The following is a 17,526-nucleotide window of genomic DNA, read 5'->3' as shown; positions in this document are numbered from 1 at the left end:
ATACCTGCTCCCTGTGAACACCAACTGCAGTTGTGCCCGTTACCCTGTGTTCCAACCACTTCACAGATGTGGAAACTGAGGCTCAGAGAGGGTTAGTGACCCTATCAAAGTCACAGCGCATCAAGGTTTGGTCAGGCTTAGGACCGCTGGTGACTTGTCACTCACTGACTGCAGACTTCAGCTGGGTCAGTTCCTGGTAGATCTTCTCCTGCCTGGACCTCTCTGGGAATTCACGAACTCCAGCCTTCAGCTGGGTCAGTTCCTGGTAGATCTCCTCCTGCCTGAACCGCTCCTGCCCCAGGGAGCTGGGGAGCTTGGAGACTGTGCCAGGAAAAAAGGAACTGCAATTATTAAACCCCTACTGTGTGCCATGCCCTGCACTGGGCCTCCAGGGGCATAGATTCTGGGAGCCAAGGTCTTGGTTAATCCCCTTTGAAAATGAGGAAGACCCTGACACCCTGAGAGGGCAGCAAAGAAGGGCAAGGGGAGCCTGGTCCTTCCTCTTCCTCCTTGTCCTCTTCCTCCCTCCCTCCCTTCCCCTGCCCAGAGTGGGAGGGGCCATGGAAGAGACCCGTGGAAACCCCAGGGAGCCGATGCCTGCTTTCAGCCCCACCTCCGCCCTGGAACTGACCAACCCTGGCTCTTTCCACAGCGAAAGACCCAGGCCTGGGACCCAGACCAAAGAGTCTTCCTGACCTTGGACGACGATAGTCACCAGGAGCACAGTAAGGAACATCAAGGCCAGAAACAGCAGCGCCAGGGGGCCGCGGCCCAGACACCCTGTGGGGGGTAGGAGGCTTGGCCTAGCACGCCAGTGTCCCCACCTCAGCCTGGCCCCAGCACCCACCTCCCGAGGACCCAGAAGCCCAGACAGGCATCCCCCAGTCCCCCAAGACCCTAGAGTCCCCGAGGCTCTCTCCATCTTCCCTGCCCCCCAACCCTTCTCTACCTGCAGAGCTTCCGGGTCCAGGAGTCTCGTGGGATCCTAAGTCTCTTGCAAAAAATCTGCTGCTGATGCTTCTCACCTGTTGCTCCTCTGAGTGGACAGACATCAACTCAGAGCCTGGGCAAGCTGAGCCAGAGCTGGCCAGCCCCTGGGCCCCTCCCCTGCGTCCCAGAGTCCCAGCCCAGCCTCACCCAGGCGACCCAGCTCTTTGGAGTCACTCATGTCATCTCACTGTCCCTCGACGTCCAGGTCTCCTGGGAACCACGGTTTTCATTGCCCACAGCACGATCCTCACTCCTTAAATCTACTCTCACACAGGAAGAGAAACAGGAACGTGGGTAGGGACATATTGCCAGAAAGGCCAGTGGGAGGGGTCAGAGAATGGGATGGGCCGGATCTCCCAGGAATTTCAGGGAGGTGGTGAGGGGTGGTCTGGGGTTCACGGGGAGAAGGACGTGCCCACTCATGACGTGGCTGAGCTGTGGGACGCTGTCAGTGAAGTCCAGTATCCTGTAACGGAAAGCTATGTTGTCACGCCCTCCATCTGGGGCAGAGGAGGGCAGGCAGTGCCTCCACGTTTCCTGGAACTACCAGCCCTCTGACCTCTAGTCTTTGCTGCCTTGTTCTGCTGATGTCTTCACTTATGGTGGTTTCTGCTGACTTTGGGAGTTGGGGCCGAATGACAGTTACTTGTTTATTCACTGCCTATTATAGTCGAGTACTTTCCTCACTGCTCTATACACTCATTGATTTAATCTTCCTAACGTGCTGCAGGTCATACATCCTTCATTTTAAAGAAGGGGGAAACTGAGGCACTTGGAGGTTAGGTCACTGGCCCAAGGTCACACAGCTAGTAAGTGGTGGAGCTGGGATTTGAACCCAGATAGTCTATCTCCACAGTCCACCACACTGTCAACCAAAGAGAGTCAAATAGTATCTCAGAGGAAACAAAAAACGATTCATAGCACCTTATTCAGAATAGTCCCAAACTGGAACAACCCATGTGGCCAACAGCAGTTGAATGAAAAAAAGAATTGTGGAATATCGACAGCATGGAATACTATACAGCAACGAAAAAGCAAAGTGCTGATACCTGCAACAACATGGATGAATCTCGCAAAAGAGTGAGAGGACCCAGAGAGAATGAGTACGTTGCATAAGATTTGATTTCATATGAATTTCAAGAAAGGGCAGAAGTAGCCTTGGTGGAAGCTGAAAACGGGGTTCCCTGGAAGGAGCCGGTGGAGATTGACCAGGAGGGGGTAGAACGGATTCTTCTGTGTGATGGATGTTCCACATTTTGGTCAGAGAAGTGCTTGCAGACGTGCGTCTGTATGTAAAACGTCTCGGGCTGTGTATTGCAGACTGGTGCATTGCGTTGTAAGTGTGCTCCATCTCGGTGTAAAAACGGACAACACAGAGGCAGCGTGCGATGGCTGAGTAGATGCGCACGTGGGACTTGCTCCTCCTCAGAGAACGCAGAGAGTAGATGATCACACTTCAAGTTGAGCATCTGAGAGAGAAAACTGGAATCCAGCAGAGAGGTGAGAGCAAACACTAGAGGCATGGAAGGACACGGGCATGTCCCCCGTCCAGCAGTCTGGCCAGAGTGCATTTGCTTTCATCGTGACCACCACTACTGCTGCCGCCACCTGAGAATGCCACCCACAGACCTGAGCATTGTCCCGCCCCATCCTCACCCCACCTCATCCGACGGTCTGACAACTGGCCTGGAACAACTGCCACCAGCACCCAAGCACACTGTGCAGAGACCTGAGTTCGCCTCACCCACTGACATCTGCACCCTCCTCCCAGAGGCCCAAGGACAGGTGCTCTTGGGCTGATGCTGGTGCCACTGAGATCCAAGGACTGGCCCACCTCGTGACCCTCTCCCCTGCAAAGCCTCCACTAACAAACACAGCCTAAGCCACTGAGGAAATTACAGACACCACCGATGTGATTTGCATCAAAGAAATCACACAGGGATTATACTATCACATGCAGCCAGAGGGGAAGCTAAAGTGTCCCGCCCAGCTGCCGGCACAGATGCCTCAACAGGGAAACGTCTTCCCCTGTGAAAGCCATTGCCAAATACTGGAAGAAGTGACAGCTACACCAGGTGCACAGTTATCGATGTAGGGACACAAGAAACGTGAAAAAGCAAGGAAATATGACACCTTCAATGGAACACAATAATTCTCCAGTAACAGGTTCCAATAAAGAAGAAATGTATGAAGTGCCTGAAAAAGAATTCAAAATAATGATATTAATGAAGTTCAGTGAGATACAAGAGAGCACAGACTGGCCAGCTGTGGTGGCTCGAACCTGTCATCCCAGCACTCTGGGAGGCTGAGGCAGGTGATTGCTTGAGGTCAGGATTTGAAGTTGAGCCTGAGTAAGAGCGAGACCCCATCTCTACTAAAAATGGAAAAATTAGCTGGGAGAAGTGACGCGTGACTGTAGTTCCAGCTGCTTGGGAGGCTGAGGCAGGAGGATCAGTTGAGCCCAGGAGTTTGAGGTTGCTGTGAGTCATCATGATGCCACTGCACTCTAGCTGGGCTGATGGACAAAAACTCTGTCTCCAAACAAACAAAAAACAAACAAAACAGAGTGAGCACAGATAAACAATACAAAGACTAGCTGGATGTGGTGACATGTGCCTGTAATCCTAGCTATGTGGGAGGCTGAGACAGGAGGATCACTTCAGCCCAGGAGTTCCAGACTAGCCTGGGCAACATAAAGAGATCCTGTCTCCAAAACAAAACCAAAAACGCAAAGAAATCACAACAACAAGTCACGGTATGAACGAGAAACTCACCAAAGACATAGATACCATAAAAAAGACCCAAAGAAATCCTGGAACTGAAGAATTCAATGAACGAAATAAAAAAATATAATTGAGGGCTTCAATAATAGACTAGATGAAGCAGTAGAAAGAATTTCAGAACTTGAACGTATGTTTTTTGAAATAACTGAGTCAGACAGAAAAGAAAGAAAGAGAAAGCATTTGAAAAAACCATGAAGGAAGCCTACATGACTTATGGGACACCATAACGTGACCAAATGTTTACATTGGGCATACCCATAGAGAAGGGACGTATAAAGGCATAGAAAACCTATTTAACAAAATAATAACTGAAAACTTCCCAAGCCTAGAAAGAGATTTAGACATTCAAACATCAGAAGCTGAGAGAATTCCAAATAGATACAACCCAAGGTCTTGCTCAACACACATTATAGTGAAACTGTCAAAAGTCAAAGACAGAGAATTCTCAAAACAGCAAGAGAGAAACATCTGGTCACATATAAAGGAACGCCCATCATATGGTTTCAAGTTCCTAGGCCAGTAAGATTTGCTGACCAGAACTTTGCAACTTTCTATTTCACTGAATCATCCCTTTCGAGTTTTTTTTTTAGAAACAGCTGAACCTCCTTGAAGCCACGAGATAACTACAATGCCACTGACCACCTGTTTGTTGAGAGAAGTCAAGATACGTGGCACCCAGCCAGATCTTGCCTGAGGATCCACTGAGCAACCTACTCCCCACATCCTGCCTGTGCACAAGACCAGATGAATGACCAATATTAACCCCTAGCTCGTACTACTAAAATCTCTGCCCTGGGAGAGGCTTACCCACCATTTTCTGATCACATCATGTATGCGCCAGTATGATTTCTCACTACACTTGCGTGCTCTACACTCTGCCCCAAACATGCAATGGTGCTCACTCACTGCATACATTGTTCATGTCACCTCTAGAAGATCCCCTGACCCTGTCGGCTGGGGAGGCAGATGTGAGGCAGTTCTTGCATATCCTGGCTGATGTCCTCTGCAATAAGTCTCCCTTCTTCCTTGACAATGCTCAGCGTCTCAGTAACTGCCTTTCTGTGCAGCAAGCAACTGAGCCTAGGGAAATGCCCTCTGTGGGTTTCTTAACAGTTCCTCCATGTCTTTACACGGCTTGAGAGCTCATTTCTTTTCAGTGCTGAATAATGTTCCATTGTCTGGATGTGCCACAGTTTATCTATCCACTCCCCTATGGAAGGACATCTTGGTTGCTTCTGAGTTCGGGTGGTTATGAATGAACTCCAATGAACATCCTTGGGCAGGTTTCTGTGTGGACATACGTTTTCAGTTTGTTGGAGAATTTTAAGCAGGGAGTGGAGGGGTGTCATGGGAGAGATATGGTACCTTCGCAATTTATTCTGCATCTGAGATAATTTTGTCCTTTTCTTTCGTTTCTTCCTGAGTTGTTTAAGCTCTCTCTTTATTTTCCCCTATTTTCTATTCTGCTCCCTTCAGCATTTAGCTTTTTAGTGTGTGGATTTTTGATTGAAGGTCGTTTTTCATATCCTCAGATGCTTGTTTGACTGTGTTTAATTTTTATGGGGGTGTTGACCTAACAATGTTCCTGGGCTTCATCAGCCTTTTGTGGCAGGTGGGGCGGGGGTGTGGGGCTGAGTACTTTCCTGTAGTTGATTTGCATGGATTTTCATTTACTGAATTTTTACAACCGCTTGCTATTGATTCCACACTTTTCTTTTGTTCATTTTTAGTGACTGGGTTGTTTTTACAAAAGATCCAGATTAACCGCACCCACTTCTGTCAATATAGCAACATCAACTTATTTAGTGGAAGCTTCTGTTTGTCTTGTTCGCCACGGAGATGGATGGTGAGACCTCCAATTTTGTGGTTCTCTTTTGCATTGAAGGGTCCTAAATATTCTTTATTTACTTGCAGCTCTGCTCTCTTTATTTTCACTTTTTTCTCCCAGGAGCTATGCTTCTTTTTTTTTTTTTTTCTTCCTTTTTTAGAGATAGGAGTCACTGTGTTGCCCAGGCTGGAGTATAGTGGCCTGATCATAGCTCACTGCAGCCTTGAACTCCTGGGCTCAAGCGATCCTCCTGCCTCAGCCTCCCGAGTACCTGGGACCACAGGTGCACAACACCACACCTGGGGAATTTTGTTATTTTTGTTTTGTAGACATGGGGTCTCACTATGTTGCCCAGGCCCGTCTCAACCTCCTGGCCTCAAGCGTTCCTCCTGCCTCAGCCTCCCAAAGTGCTGGGATTACAGGTCTGATCTCCGAGCCTGTCCCCCAGGAGCATTTTGAAGATTACCTCTCAGTTCTTGTAAGTTTCAGCATTCTCTGTCTTCGAGTTAAGCATGCATCTGCATGGCTGTGCTTTCTCCTCTTCTTGTCTTGCATTCTTTTGGGAGGAAATATTTGGAAGAGAGACATCTAAGTGGCTGAGTGGCCACCAACATCCTCCCCATCGTGGGACACTTTGACATTTTTCATGGATGTTATGATACAGGTAGACAATGTGACCAGCACCAGACGACATGAGCAGTACTTTTAGCATTTTCTAGGCTTACAGGGAACTTGAGTTGACCTTATTTGCCAGCCTGAGTACTGACCACAGCCAAACAAGTGAGGGGTCTTTGGTGGAGGGTGAGGTACAGGGCAGCAGGGATTATGACATCAGTAAACCCAACTGATGTCACAAGAGTGCTAAGGAGACCGGGTGTGGTGGCTCACGCCTGTAATCCTAGCACTCTGGGAGGCCGAGGCGGGTGGATCCCTTGAGCCCAGGAGTTTGAGGTTGCTGTGACCTGGGCTGACGCCACGGCACTCTAGCCCAGGCAACAGAGCAAGACTCTCTCTGAAAGAAAAAAAAGAGTGCTAAGGAAAGGCAAAGTAGTAGTTAATATTTTAGCTTTATTCACAGCAGCCAAAGGGAGGAAACCACCCAAGTGCCCATCAGCTGATGAGTGGAAACATGAACCGTGGTGAATCCACGCAGTGAGATGTTTATTATTCAGCCTCGAAAAGCACAGAAATTCGGACACGCGCTCCAGCATAGACGGACCTTGAAGCCACCATGCTCAGTGAAACGTGCCAGACACAAGAAGTCACATGTTCTGTGTATGTGAAATATCCAAAATGGGCAATATGTGGAGACAAGAAGCAGATGAGTGGTTGCCATGGTTTGGGGGGACGGGGAAGGAGGAGCGACTGCCGATGGGGGTGGGGTTTCTTTTCACCAGTGCTGGAACGTTCTGGAACTAGACAGTGGTAATGGTTGCACAACCTTGTGAATGTCCCGAACGCTACTGAATTGTAGACTTAAAAAATGGTGAAAGTTGTAAATTTTATGTGTATTTTACCACAGTTAGAAAGAAGTTAAGGCCGAGCACGGTGGCTCACGCCTATAATCCCAGCACTCTGGCAGGCTGAGGTGGGAGGATCACTTGAATTCAGGAGTTCAAGACCAGCCTGAGCAAGGGTGAGACCCTGTCTCTACAAAAAAGAGAAAAAAAAAATAACCGGGTGTGGTGGTGGCACCTGTAGTTCCAGCTACTCAGGAGGCTGAGGCAGGAGGATCACTTGAGCCCAGGAGTTTGGGATTACAGTGAGCTATGGTGACACCACTGCACTTTAGCCAGGGTGACAGAGTGAGACCTTGTCTCAAAACAAAAGAAAAACCACAAACACAGAAGTTAATATTTCACTGCGTCCTCTCCGTTCTGATCAGCCCACTGGGATCTATGCCGAGCTTGGATCTATCTCTCAGCATCCTCCAATGACAAGTTCCCGACGATTGTGGAAAGACTGGGAGGTCATCCTCTTCTCCACATTCATGGCTACAGAGGGGACGTGGTGTCTTGACACAGGGCCGTGATTCTCAGTAACAGGACTGGAAACTCTTCTCAGTTTATCAGCTATGAGACACCACCTGCTAGCTTGTCGCCGGGGAAACTTCTCTCGAGCGCAATCCTTCCTTCATCCTTTCTTGTCAACATCAGGTGGACATGTCTAGACGCCCGACAGAGAGGCCGACTTACAGGGCTTTGCTATTTATTCCCAACTAGAGCACACCACGGCCACCATTAACATGGTCTTGCAGACTGAGTGTTCGTGTCCCTAAAATTCATATGTTGAAGCCCCAACGGGGATGGTATTTGGAGGTGGCACCTTTGGGAGGTAACTGGGTTTAGACGAGGTCATGAGGGTGGGGCCCCATGATGGGATTAGTGCCCTTACAAGAAGAGAAAGAGGTCAGATCTCTCTCTCACTGTCTCTCTGTCTCGTGAGAACACAGCAAGAAGGTGGCTGTCTGTCATCCTGGGAGAGAGGCCTCACTAGCGACCTCGACCTTGGACTTCCAGCCTCCAGAACAGTGAAAACTGAATTCCTGTTGTGAAAACCACCCCGTCTGTCATTTTTTTGGTATTTGAGGCACATGCCTCTCAGCTCTTTACTAAAAGCAGAGATTTTGAATTTTCTGCATTTTTAGGGCTCATGACGGCCTGTGTCCGTCTTGGCTGCGGGGGATGTGTACTCAAACCGGTGTAAACAAATGAACAGGATTACTTGGCTCAGGCAACTCGAAGTCCTGTTTTAGCATAAGCCTTGGCAGTTCATCAGTGTCCTAAGGACCCCGTGGCTGTGCGTTTCTCCCTCCCGTGGTCTCAGCCCCTCCCACGTTATGGCTTGTGTATGTGTTGAATTGGGATCCCAAGTGCTGGGCCATCAGGAGGAAGTGGGGGTTGAATAAGAAGTTAAATCTATTTATCAGAAAAAAAGGATATGTTCTCTGGATTTTTTTATTCTGGCAAATTTCGCCATTTTAACCATTTTTAAGTAGGCAGAATTCAGTGGCGTAAGCACATTCACAGTGCTGTGCGACCATCACCAACATCCATCTCCAGAGCTTTCTCATCTTCCCAAGCTGAAGCTCTGTCCCCGTGAACCACTCACTCCCCACCCCCTCCCCAGCCCCTGGCACCCACCATTCCACTTCCTGTCTCTGTGGATCTGACGACTCCAGGGACCTCCTGTGAGTGGAATCACACGGGATTTGTCCTTCTGTGTCTGGCTTCTCTCAGTCTTGGGGACTGAGTATCATGTCCCCAAGGTTCAGCAAAAGAAATAGTCCTCACACGGTGCTCCAAGCAGAAGAGAAAAGAGGGGTCGAGAAAGTCACACCTCGCTTTAAGGAGGGCTGGAGCCCACCTTCCCAGTCAGGGTTCCAGAGCCACACTGACCCTTGGTCCAGACCCAGAATTCCCCTTTGGATGGGGCAGACTGTTTAGGGAGCACATTAAGCGCAATCGACTTGCAACGCACAACGCGGCTTCACCGGTGCGGTTGCCCACACCGCTCACGATGTTAATAAGGCTTGAAGACATCTCGTGCTAATCCTGGGAGGCACTCTCCATCCTGCCGAGTACACCAATTCTTTAATTTAGGGTCTTTAAGATAGAGGGCACCCCTTCAATGCTAGGGGAGACACAGATGGAAATAAAGATCTTATTACTTACAGGTCCTGGGTGGTACACGGCAGGCCCAGAGGAAACACACACACACACACACACACACACACACACACACACACACACACACACACGCAGGCCAAGGAGCCCCAGGCAGGCAGACAGGGACCTATCGGGATCCAAGGGCTACCCAAACAGGTTTTTCCTGGGGAGTTCTAATCGGTGGGTTTAGAGAAAGCAGGCACGAGTTCCATGGGGTCAGGCTGTGACTGAGAGTTGGTCACTCTGGCACATCCACACAGTTCATGCTGGGTGTGGGGACAGCAGGGCTGCATCTAGCTGTCCCAAAGGGAGGTGGCCACCAGGAGGTGGTTGTATAAGGCAGGTGTCTGGATGAGGAAGCGGAAGGAAGTGCAGAACTAGGAACTGTCTCAAGGGTGACCCAGCCCTGCTCTCGGTATGAGTCAAACTTATATGCATAATGGATGATGAGGCGACACAGAGTTATAAGACTTTCTACATTGCTGGATTCTGCTAATATTCTTGCATCTAGGTTCAGGAGAGATATTGCTCTGTGGTTTTCTCTTTTGTCCTGTTCTTGCTTGGTTTGGGTACCAGGGTAATACTGGCCTCATACCTTGGGAAGTATTCCCACCTGTTCTATTTTCTGGAAGATATTGTATAAACGTGCTGTGAATCCTTCTTTGAGTGTTTGGTAGAATTATCCAGTGAAACCGTTTGGACTTGGAGATTTCTTTTTCAGGAGCTTTTAAATAACAAATTCTAATTTCTTTGATGGTGATCAGACTACGTATAATGGTTATAGGAGCATCTATTACATTTTGGTTAAGTTTAGGCAGTTTTAGGGAGTTTAGGCAGTTTGTGCTTTTCAAGGAATTGGTTTATTCCTTCTAAATTGTCAAAATGACAATATGATAATTGTTAATTTACAAAAGAACAACCAATATAGAGTTGTTCATAGTATTCCATTATTATCTTTTTCATGCCTTCTAGATCTGTAATAGCATCCTGTTTCATTCCTGACATTGGTGATTTTGTCTTCTTTCTTATTGTTTTTGTTAATGTTACAAAAGTTTAATCCATTTTATTGATTTTGCAAAGTGTCGGCTTTTAGTTCCATCGATTTTCTCTATTGCTTTCCTGCTTTCAATTTCGTTGATGGTTTTTTGGTCTTATATTTATTATTTTCTTCCTTATGCTTGCTTTGGGTTTATTTCGCTCTTCTTTTTCTAGTTTCTTGAGAAAGAAATGTCTCGCACCTGTAATCTCAGCACTTTGGGAGACCGAGGCCGGAGAATCACTTCAGGCCAGGCATTCAACACCAGTTTGGGCAACATAGTGAGACCTTCATCTTGACAAAACATAGAAAAATTAGCTGGGTATGGTGGCCCACACCTGTAGTCCCAACTACTGGGAAGGCTGAGGCAGGAGGATCGCTTGAGCCCAGGAGTTAGAGGTTGCAGTGAGCTGTGATGCAACAGCACTCTAGCCTGGACAACACAGTGAGACCCTGTCTCAAAAAAAAAAAATTGAGATATAACACATATAGAGTACAATGCAGACCTCTCGGATCAAAATGTAGAATATTTCCAGCACACAGAAAACCCCTTGTCAATCAACAATCGCCCCTTCAAGGTAACTGCCATTTTGAGTCCGCTTCAAAGGTTAGTTCTCTCGGTTCTCGAAATTCATGTAAAATTGAATCTTACAGAATGTACTCATTCTGTCTCGGGTATTTCACTCTCTTGCGAAGTTCATCCATGTTGTTCCAGGTATCAGTGCTTTGCCTTCCATTGCTGAATAGTATTCCACCCTCTCGACATGTCTTTTCATCCACCTGCTGGGTTATTGCAATTTGGAACTGTTCTAAATAAAGCTGCTATTCATCTTTTTGTTCCCTGCTTGATACTATGTGACTCTCTTTGGTTAACAGTGTAAACTGTGGAGGAGGACTGTCTGGGTTCAAATCCCCGCTCCACCACTTACCATCTGTGTGATCTTGGGCCAGTTCCCTAACCTCGAAGTGGCTCAGTCTCCCCCTTCTTTAAAATGCAGTATATGTGACCTCCTGCATGTTAGGAAGATTAAATGAATGAGTTTATAAAGCAGTTAGAAAAGTGCCCACTAGAATAGGCAGAAGCAATAACGATTCAGCAGACCAAGGCAGCAAAGCCTGAGGGTCAGAGGGGTGGTGGTTCCAGGAAAAGGAGGGTGCGGTGGCTCACGCCTGTAATCCTAGCACAGGTGCCTGCCCACCCTGGCCCCAGGGGGAGGGGGCATAACAAAATAGCTTTTCTTTACAAGTTATTGGATTTCGCTGACAACATCCCACAGCTCGACCACGCCATGAGTGGACACGTCCTTCTCCCTGTCAACCCCAGGCCGCCCCTCCCCACCTCCCTGAAATTCCCGGGAGATCTGGCCCATCCCATTCTCTGACCCCTCCCACTTTTCGGGTAATATGTACTGACCACTTCCCTGTTTCTCTTCCTCAATGAGAGTAGATTTAAGGTGTATGGATTGTGGGGTGGGGAATGAGAGCCATGGTCCCCAGGAATCTTGAACATTGAGGGGCAGTGCGGGGACATGAGTGACTCCTATGACCAAGGTCTCCTGGGTGAGGCTGGGGCAGGACTCTGGGCTGCAGGGGAGGGGGCCTTGGGGATGGCCAGCTCTGGCCTTAGCCTGCCCGGGCTCTGAGTTGACGTCTATTCATACAGAGGAGGAAGAGCTGAGAACCAGCTCCATCAGACTTTTTGCAAGAGACTTAGGATTCCGACAGATCTGTGGCCTGAAGAGCTCTGCAGGTAGAGAAGGGCTGGGGACCAGGGAGGATGGAAGAGCCTCACAGACTGCAGGGTCCTGGCGGGTGGGGGATGGAGTCCTGGGTCTTTGGATGTGGGGGCTGCAGTCCTGGGTCCTAGGGAAGTGGGGGATGGAGTCTGGAGTCCTGGGTCTTGGGGGAGTGGGGGATGGGGCCAGGCTGTCTCAAGGCCAGGCTGAGGTGGGGACACTGCCTTGCTTGGCCAAGCCTCCTTCCCTCCCTGCAGGGTGTCTGGGCCGCAGCCCCCTGCTGCTGCTGCTCCTCTACTTCATGCTCCTCACTGGACTCCTGGTGACCGTCTTCGTCCAAGGTCAGGGGCAGGTTCTGTGGGTCTTGGGCTTGTAGACCTGGCCCTTCGGAGGTGGCAGGTCCACAAGGAACATGGGGCCCTTGGGTTTCCAGGGGTCTCTCCCGTGGCCCCTTCCACTCTGGGCAGGGGAGGGGAGGGAGGGAGGAGGACGAGGAGGAGGAGGAAGCACCGGGCTCCCCATGCCCTCTGTGCTGCCCTCTCAGGGTGTCAGTCTTCCTCATCTTCAAAGGGCATTAACCAAGACCTTGGCTCCCAGGATTGATGACCCTGGAGGCCCAGTGCAGGGCGTGACACACAGTAGCTGTTTAATAATTGCAGTTCCTTTTTTCCCGGCACAGTCAGCAAGCTCCCCAGCTCCCTGGCGCAGGAGCGGTCGAAGCAGGAGGAGATTTACCAGGAACTGACCCAGCTGAAGGCTGGAGTTCATGAGTTCCCAGAGAGGTCCAGGCAGGAGGAGATCTACCAGGAACTGACCCAGCTGAAGGCTGCAGTCGGTGAGTGACAAGTCACGAGGGGTCCTAGCCCTGACTGGGCCACCATGGGCTGTGACTTTGCTAGGGTCACCAACCCTCTCTGAGCCTCAGTTTCCACATCTGTGAAGTGGGAACACAGGGTAACGGGCACGATTGCAGTTGGTGTTCACAGGGAGCAGGTATACAGTAGGCACTCAGTTAAGCCAGTCTCCTGGCTGCTGGCTTGAGCTGTAAATCCCCTACTTCTCCCAGTCTGGAGGAGATGGGGCCAGGACTCCTGGGTTCTCCTGGGGATGGGGAGCGTGTCAGGATGTGGAGAGGGGAATGTCCCACCCAGCATGGACAGTCAGGGAAGGGCTCCAACCCCTGAGGGCTTGAAGGGTGGGCAGGTGCCGGACTTTGGGCATGTAGATCTGGGTCCCAGCCCTGGCCCACCTGCCCCAACAGACCAACTGTGCCGCCCCTGTCCCTGGGACTGGACATTCTTCCAAGGAAGCTGTTACTTCTTCTCCGACTCCCAACGGAACTGGCACGACTCCATCACCGCCTGCCAGGATGTGGGGGCCCAGCTGGTCATCATCAAAGGCGAGGAGGAGCAGGTACACCTGAAGGGAGCCTCGTCCTGGTCTGGGGCGTGCAGGTGGCCACTGGCCAGCTTGGCTGCAGGTGCTCAGAGAGGACTGTCTGGCAGTGGGGCTGCTTGTTCTCCTTGGAAAGGCAGAAGGAGAAGGGTACACCCAGGGGGTCTCACACCTTCAGGGAGAGACAGATTCTGAACACCTGTGAATGCTTTCGGGGAGCCCAACAAAGATACATAAGCCCCAGTGGTGTGCTGGCAAATGCCTCACAAGCAGCTCTCTGGGGAAACAAGTCGTCAGCTGTAGGATTTGCCAATTTCCCTGGTGTAAATATTCCCACTGTGGCTGATTTCAAGTAATTGATGTGACGTCCCTCACTGCAGAGCTGAAAAGAGACGTCCTTGGCCCACAGTCACCAACTGGTACAAAATGATTCCAGGACCTTAATCCCAGGCATAAGTGAATTCATGCAAAACAGAAAAAAATACAATATTTCCACTGTCTGTGAGGAGAGACAAGCGGTGCACGTAGGTCTGTAAGTCAGAACCCGTGTGCATGGGACACAGATGTCAGAGGGACTCAGACATGTGGGGCCTCACGACCCGGTATACTAGAGGCTGAAGGTTATACTGAAAGCAGAACTTCCTGCCAAGAGATGGGAAGACACTGAGCCTGGGCAATGGGAAGCAGAGCTCCCCTCTGACTCTTCCTGTATCCTCCCACCCAGAACTTTCTACAGCTGCAGAGTTCCAGGAGGAACCGCTTCTCCTGGATCGGGATGTCAGACCTGACTCATGAAGGCTCGTGGCAGTGGGTGGATGGTTCGCCTCTGCCGCCCAGGTAGATCCGGGAGAAGGGGACACCTATCCCTGGGGCGGGGGCTCTGAGAGCTTTCCCTGGGGATCCCGCCCCACGGCCTGACCCCTCGGGGCTTAAAGGGCGGGATTTTCTCAACTCCTGACTGATGTGAGGAAGGTGGTGTCATACTCACGCTCAGATGGCAACGTTCATATCGGTGCCTAAAGTTCCACCATCAGAGCTGAAGGAGGAGCTTGTTGCCGGGTAGGTGTTTTAAAATATCGTGTATGAATAGCAGTCGGAGATATAGTAAGGCCAATGGCACAGGACACAATTGCTGTTGTAAAGATACCTCGTCCTGCTCACAGATCGCAAAGGTGGAGCTCACATCACACTAGGGGATGTCACCCGGGGTCACTTATAAGACAGAGGGACAGATGGGGAGTGCGGCGTCTGTGGGAAGGAAGGGGCAGGGTGAGCAGCCTTAGGATTGGCCAGTTGGAGTCGTTTCCAGGGGCTCTGGGCATAGGGGCTGCCCCCAGCTGTCTGGCACCTGGTCCTGGGGTGATAAGGACAGGGGGACAGGGGCCCGGATTGGAGAGCCCAGGAAGGAAGGTGGTGGGCTGTGGACCCTGGATTGGTTGGTGTGTGTTTGAAAATCACCCCACTCCGGGTCGAGGACTCCTCCCAAGGAGGGGTACGACAGGGGGTGTCAGGAGGCCAAGGCGCCATGACTTGGGCATATTATGGGTTGTCCAGGGCAATTCCTGTCCAGCATACGGATGTAGGGCAGGTGCTAAAGCATCAAGTCCACAGAAGGTAGAAACGTGGTTACTGTAGAGGGGCGAGGACAGAGGCTCACGTCCTGCACACGCTTTGCAGCTTCACCAAGTATTGGCAGCAAAATCAGCCAGACAACTTCGAGAATGAAGACTGTGTGGAATTCGTAGACAGTAGCTGGAATGACCAGAAATGCGACATTGCCAGATTCTGGATCTGCAAAAAGTCTGCAGCCTCCTGCTCCAGCGAGGAAGGGCGTTTTCCCCCCTCAGCCCCTGCTGCCCCAACCCTGTCTGCTGAACGGCAGAACGTTTCCCACTTTTAAGGCAAACTTCCTTCTCCCCTTCCGGAGACCTTAATAAAACCCTTGCAGATTCCTCATCCCCCGTGGGCTTGGGTCCCGTTCCGTCCTTCCTCTGATACCTGGCGGTTCTCCTGACTTAGAGGTTGTGGTTCCTGCCCATCCCGGGAGCTTTCGCAGTGACCTGGTGTGGGTGCACTCAGGGCTTGGTGTGCTCCGTGAATCTACTCTGTCTTCTCTCCAAGATCAGACTATTGGACTGGCCACGTGCAGCTGCCATGTTCGTGGGGCTTCACCCTCTCGGTACACACCTTCCTTGTGCTCACCTTCCACCTCCCATCCCCTGTGCGCCTTTGGCTGAGCACTTGCTGGTTGCAAGAAGTCATCTTGCAGGCTGGAAGCGCCAGGGAATGAAACCCCCAGTTACCCAGTGGCACCTGCAGATGGCATGGAAACCTTCCCAATACCCTATCCCCCATACATCTGTTTTGTTGTTGCTCTTGCATCTCTTCTGTTTGACTGTTCCTGAGTTGCATCCTTTATAATAACTTGATACATACAAGCAAAGTGTTGTCCTGAGTTCTGCGGGGCATTCTAGCAATTTCCTGAACCTGAGAGGGGGTTGTGGGAACCCTCAATTTCTCATCAGCCAGGTAGAAATGCAAATAGCCTGGGCTCCCCTTTGCAGCCGGCATCTGCCGCGGTTCCATCTTGTGGGATGGAGCCCTTTAACCTGCGGGATTCTGGTTGAACTGCAGATAGCCAGCGCCAGGGGGAAATGCAAGCTGCCCAGCGGGCAGAGGGGAACCTGTGTGGTGCTAGCTTGGAGCTCTCAATGAAATGTTACGAAGTAGATTAAGCACGTGCCAAAGATAACTACTGGGCCCTAGAGGGTGCCCAGCACCTCTTGGGCCCATCAGCACTTTCTTGCTTTAAAGTGGCTGGCTTAGGCCGGGTGCGGTGGCTCACGCCTGTAATCCTAGCATTCTGGGAGGCCGAAGCGGGTGGATTGTTTGAGCTCAGGAGTTCGAAACCAGCCTGAGCAAGAGCGAGACCCCGTCTCCACTAAAAATAGAAAGAAATTAATCGGAAAAATAAAAATATATAGAAAAAACTAGCCGGGCATGGTGGCGCATGCCTGTAGTCCCAGCTACTCGGGAGGCTGAGGCAGAAGGATTGGTTGAGCCCAGGAGTTTGAGGTTGCTGTGAGCTAGGCTGACGCCACGGCACTCACGCTAGCTCGGGCAAAAGAGTGAGACTCTGTCTCCAAAAAACAAACAAACAAACAAACAAACAAACAAAAAACAAATAAAGTGGCTGGCTTAAAGATTGCAATATCATTAACATAACATGGGTATGATGATGATACTGTGCCCACGTGATTTCTTTCACCGTGAACAGGCAAAGATACCATGTAAAAACTTCGCACTACTCAGCTGGGAGGAGATTTAAAGCAGCACCACGGGGTGGGTAGATGTGGGTTTTGCAGGCAGCAAAGCTCTTGTGGAAGAAATCTCTGAGCCGCCCAGGAGCCAGCATCCTTGCAAGTAACCTCTAATTAATTCATGCAACTGGTCAAGCGTTCGGACCCCTCTCAGTTTGCGGGGGGAGCAGTTTGTCCATACAGTCCCAGGAGTTTCCCGAAAAATAGTGTCAAGATTGGAGAATTGTTTGGTGTAAAGAAAGATCCCACAGACTTCACCCCTCTTCTACCAGCATTGGCCCCAAGGATGCTGCTTCATAAACAGCTTGCGTGCCAAATTCCATCTCACTCAGAGTCAAGCTTCACAGGCAGCGTCACTGGGAGGCTTGTTCTACATCGTCTCCCAGAGGCTCCCAGTGGTTCCAAGCCCCCTTGCCCATCTCGGTCAGATGCTCGTCAAGACCTCCGTATCGACTTCCTTCCTTTCCCTCCCTGGCCCTCTTCACTCTCCCCCTCCTCTGCTAGTGTGTCCTGGAGTCTCCTCCCAGATGGACTGCTTGTATCCGAACCCTTGCCTCAGGCTCTGCATCTTGGAAGACCCCAGCTAAGCACCATACATTTCCGTGTCTGCCAGGCATGGTTGATCTCTACCGAAAAGGTCTCATGGGTTCTTGTGTAATTTCTTTTTTACAAGATGCTTGGAAATGGCTTTACCTCTAAAGGTTTTAATTTACTTTTTTTTTTTTTTTGAGACAGAGTCTCACTGTGTTGCCCTGGCTAGAGTGCCGTGG

At 50.4% G+C, this 17,526-nt stretch overlaps 2 protein-coding genes across 4 annotated transcripts in view; one reads left to right on the top strand and one right to left on the bottom strand.

Moving 5' to 3' along the window:
• Positions 1-152: 152 nt before the first annotated feature.
• Positions 153-1,259, bottom strand: LOC105807883 (CD209 antigen-like). The gene is made up of 4 exons (XM_012641384.1): positions 1,138-1,259; positions 950-1,036; positions 697-780; positions 153-321 (listed from the first exon to the last, which is right to left on the bottom strand). The coding sequence occupies exons 1-4, from the start codon at positions 1,166-1,168 to the stop codon at positions 158-160; spliced, it is 366 nt and encodes a 121-aa protein (XP_012496838.1). The 5' UTR covers positions 1,169-1,259; the 3' UTR covers positions 153-157.
• A 10,533-nt stretch (positions 1,260-11,792) lies between these two features.
• LOC105807760 (CD209 antigen-like protein 2) overlaps positions 11,793-17,526 on the top strand; it is a 24,113-nt gene continuing 18,379 nt past the window's right edge. The window contains exons 1-7 of one of the 3 annotated variants that reach the window (XM_012641218.1): positions 11,793-11,856; positions 11,969-12,055; positions 12,299-12,382; positions 12,721-12,876; positions 13,303-13,454; positions 14,161-14,273; positions 15,114-15,606. In XM_012641218.1, coding sequence (XP_012496672.1) covers positions 11,835-11,856; positions 11,969-12,055; positions 12,299-12,382; positions 12,721-12,876; positions 13,303-13,454; positions 14,161-14,273; positions 15,114-15,336 — 837 coding nt within the window. In that variant the 5' untranslated portion in view covers positions 11,793-11,834 and the 3' untranslated portion in view covers positions 15,337-15,606. Of the gene's footprint in view, positions 11,866-11,968; positions 12,056-12,298; positions 12,383-12,720; positions 12,877-13,302; positions 13,455-14,160; positions 14,274-15,113; positions 15,607-17,526 lie in introns of those variants that run through there. The other 2 variants (XM_012641217.1, XM_012641220.1) reach the window with 2 other exon arrangements.

Source organism: Propithecus coquereli, unplaced genomic scaffold (assembly GCF_000956105.1).
Source record: "Propithecus coquereli isolate 6110/MARCELLA unplaced genomic scaffold, Pcoq_1.0 Scaffold164, whole genome shotgun sequence".
NCBI lineage: Eukaryota > Metazoa > Chordata > Mammalia > Primates > Indriidae > Propithecus > Propithecus coquereli.
Note: the sequence above shows the minus strand (reverse complement) of the source record. Positions and strands in the feature narration are given on the sequence as shown.

Excerpts from the sequence above, each read along its gene's own strand:
- LOC105807883 (XM_012641384.1), bottom strand. The coding sequence starts at position 1,168 with ATGAGTGACTCCAAAGAGCTGGGTCGCCTGG. Across the intron at positions 1,037-1,137 it reads CAAAGAGCTGGGTCGCCTGG|AGGAGCAACAGGTGAGAAGC; the intron begins GTGAGGCTGGGC and ends CTGTCCACTCAG. Across the intron at positions 322-696 it reads GGTGACTATCGTCGTCCAAG|TCTCCAAGCTCCCCAGCTCC; the intron begins GTCAGGAAGACT and ends TTCCTGGCACAG.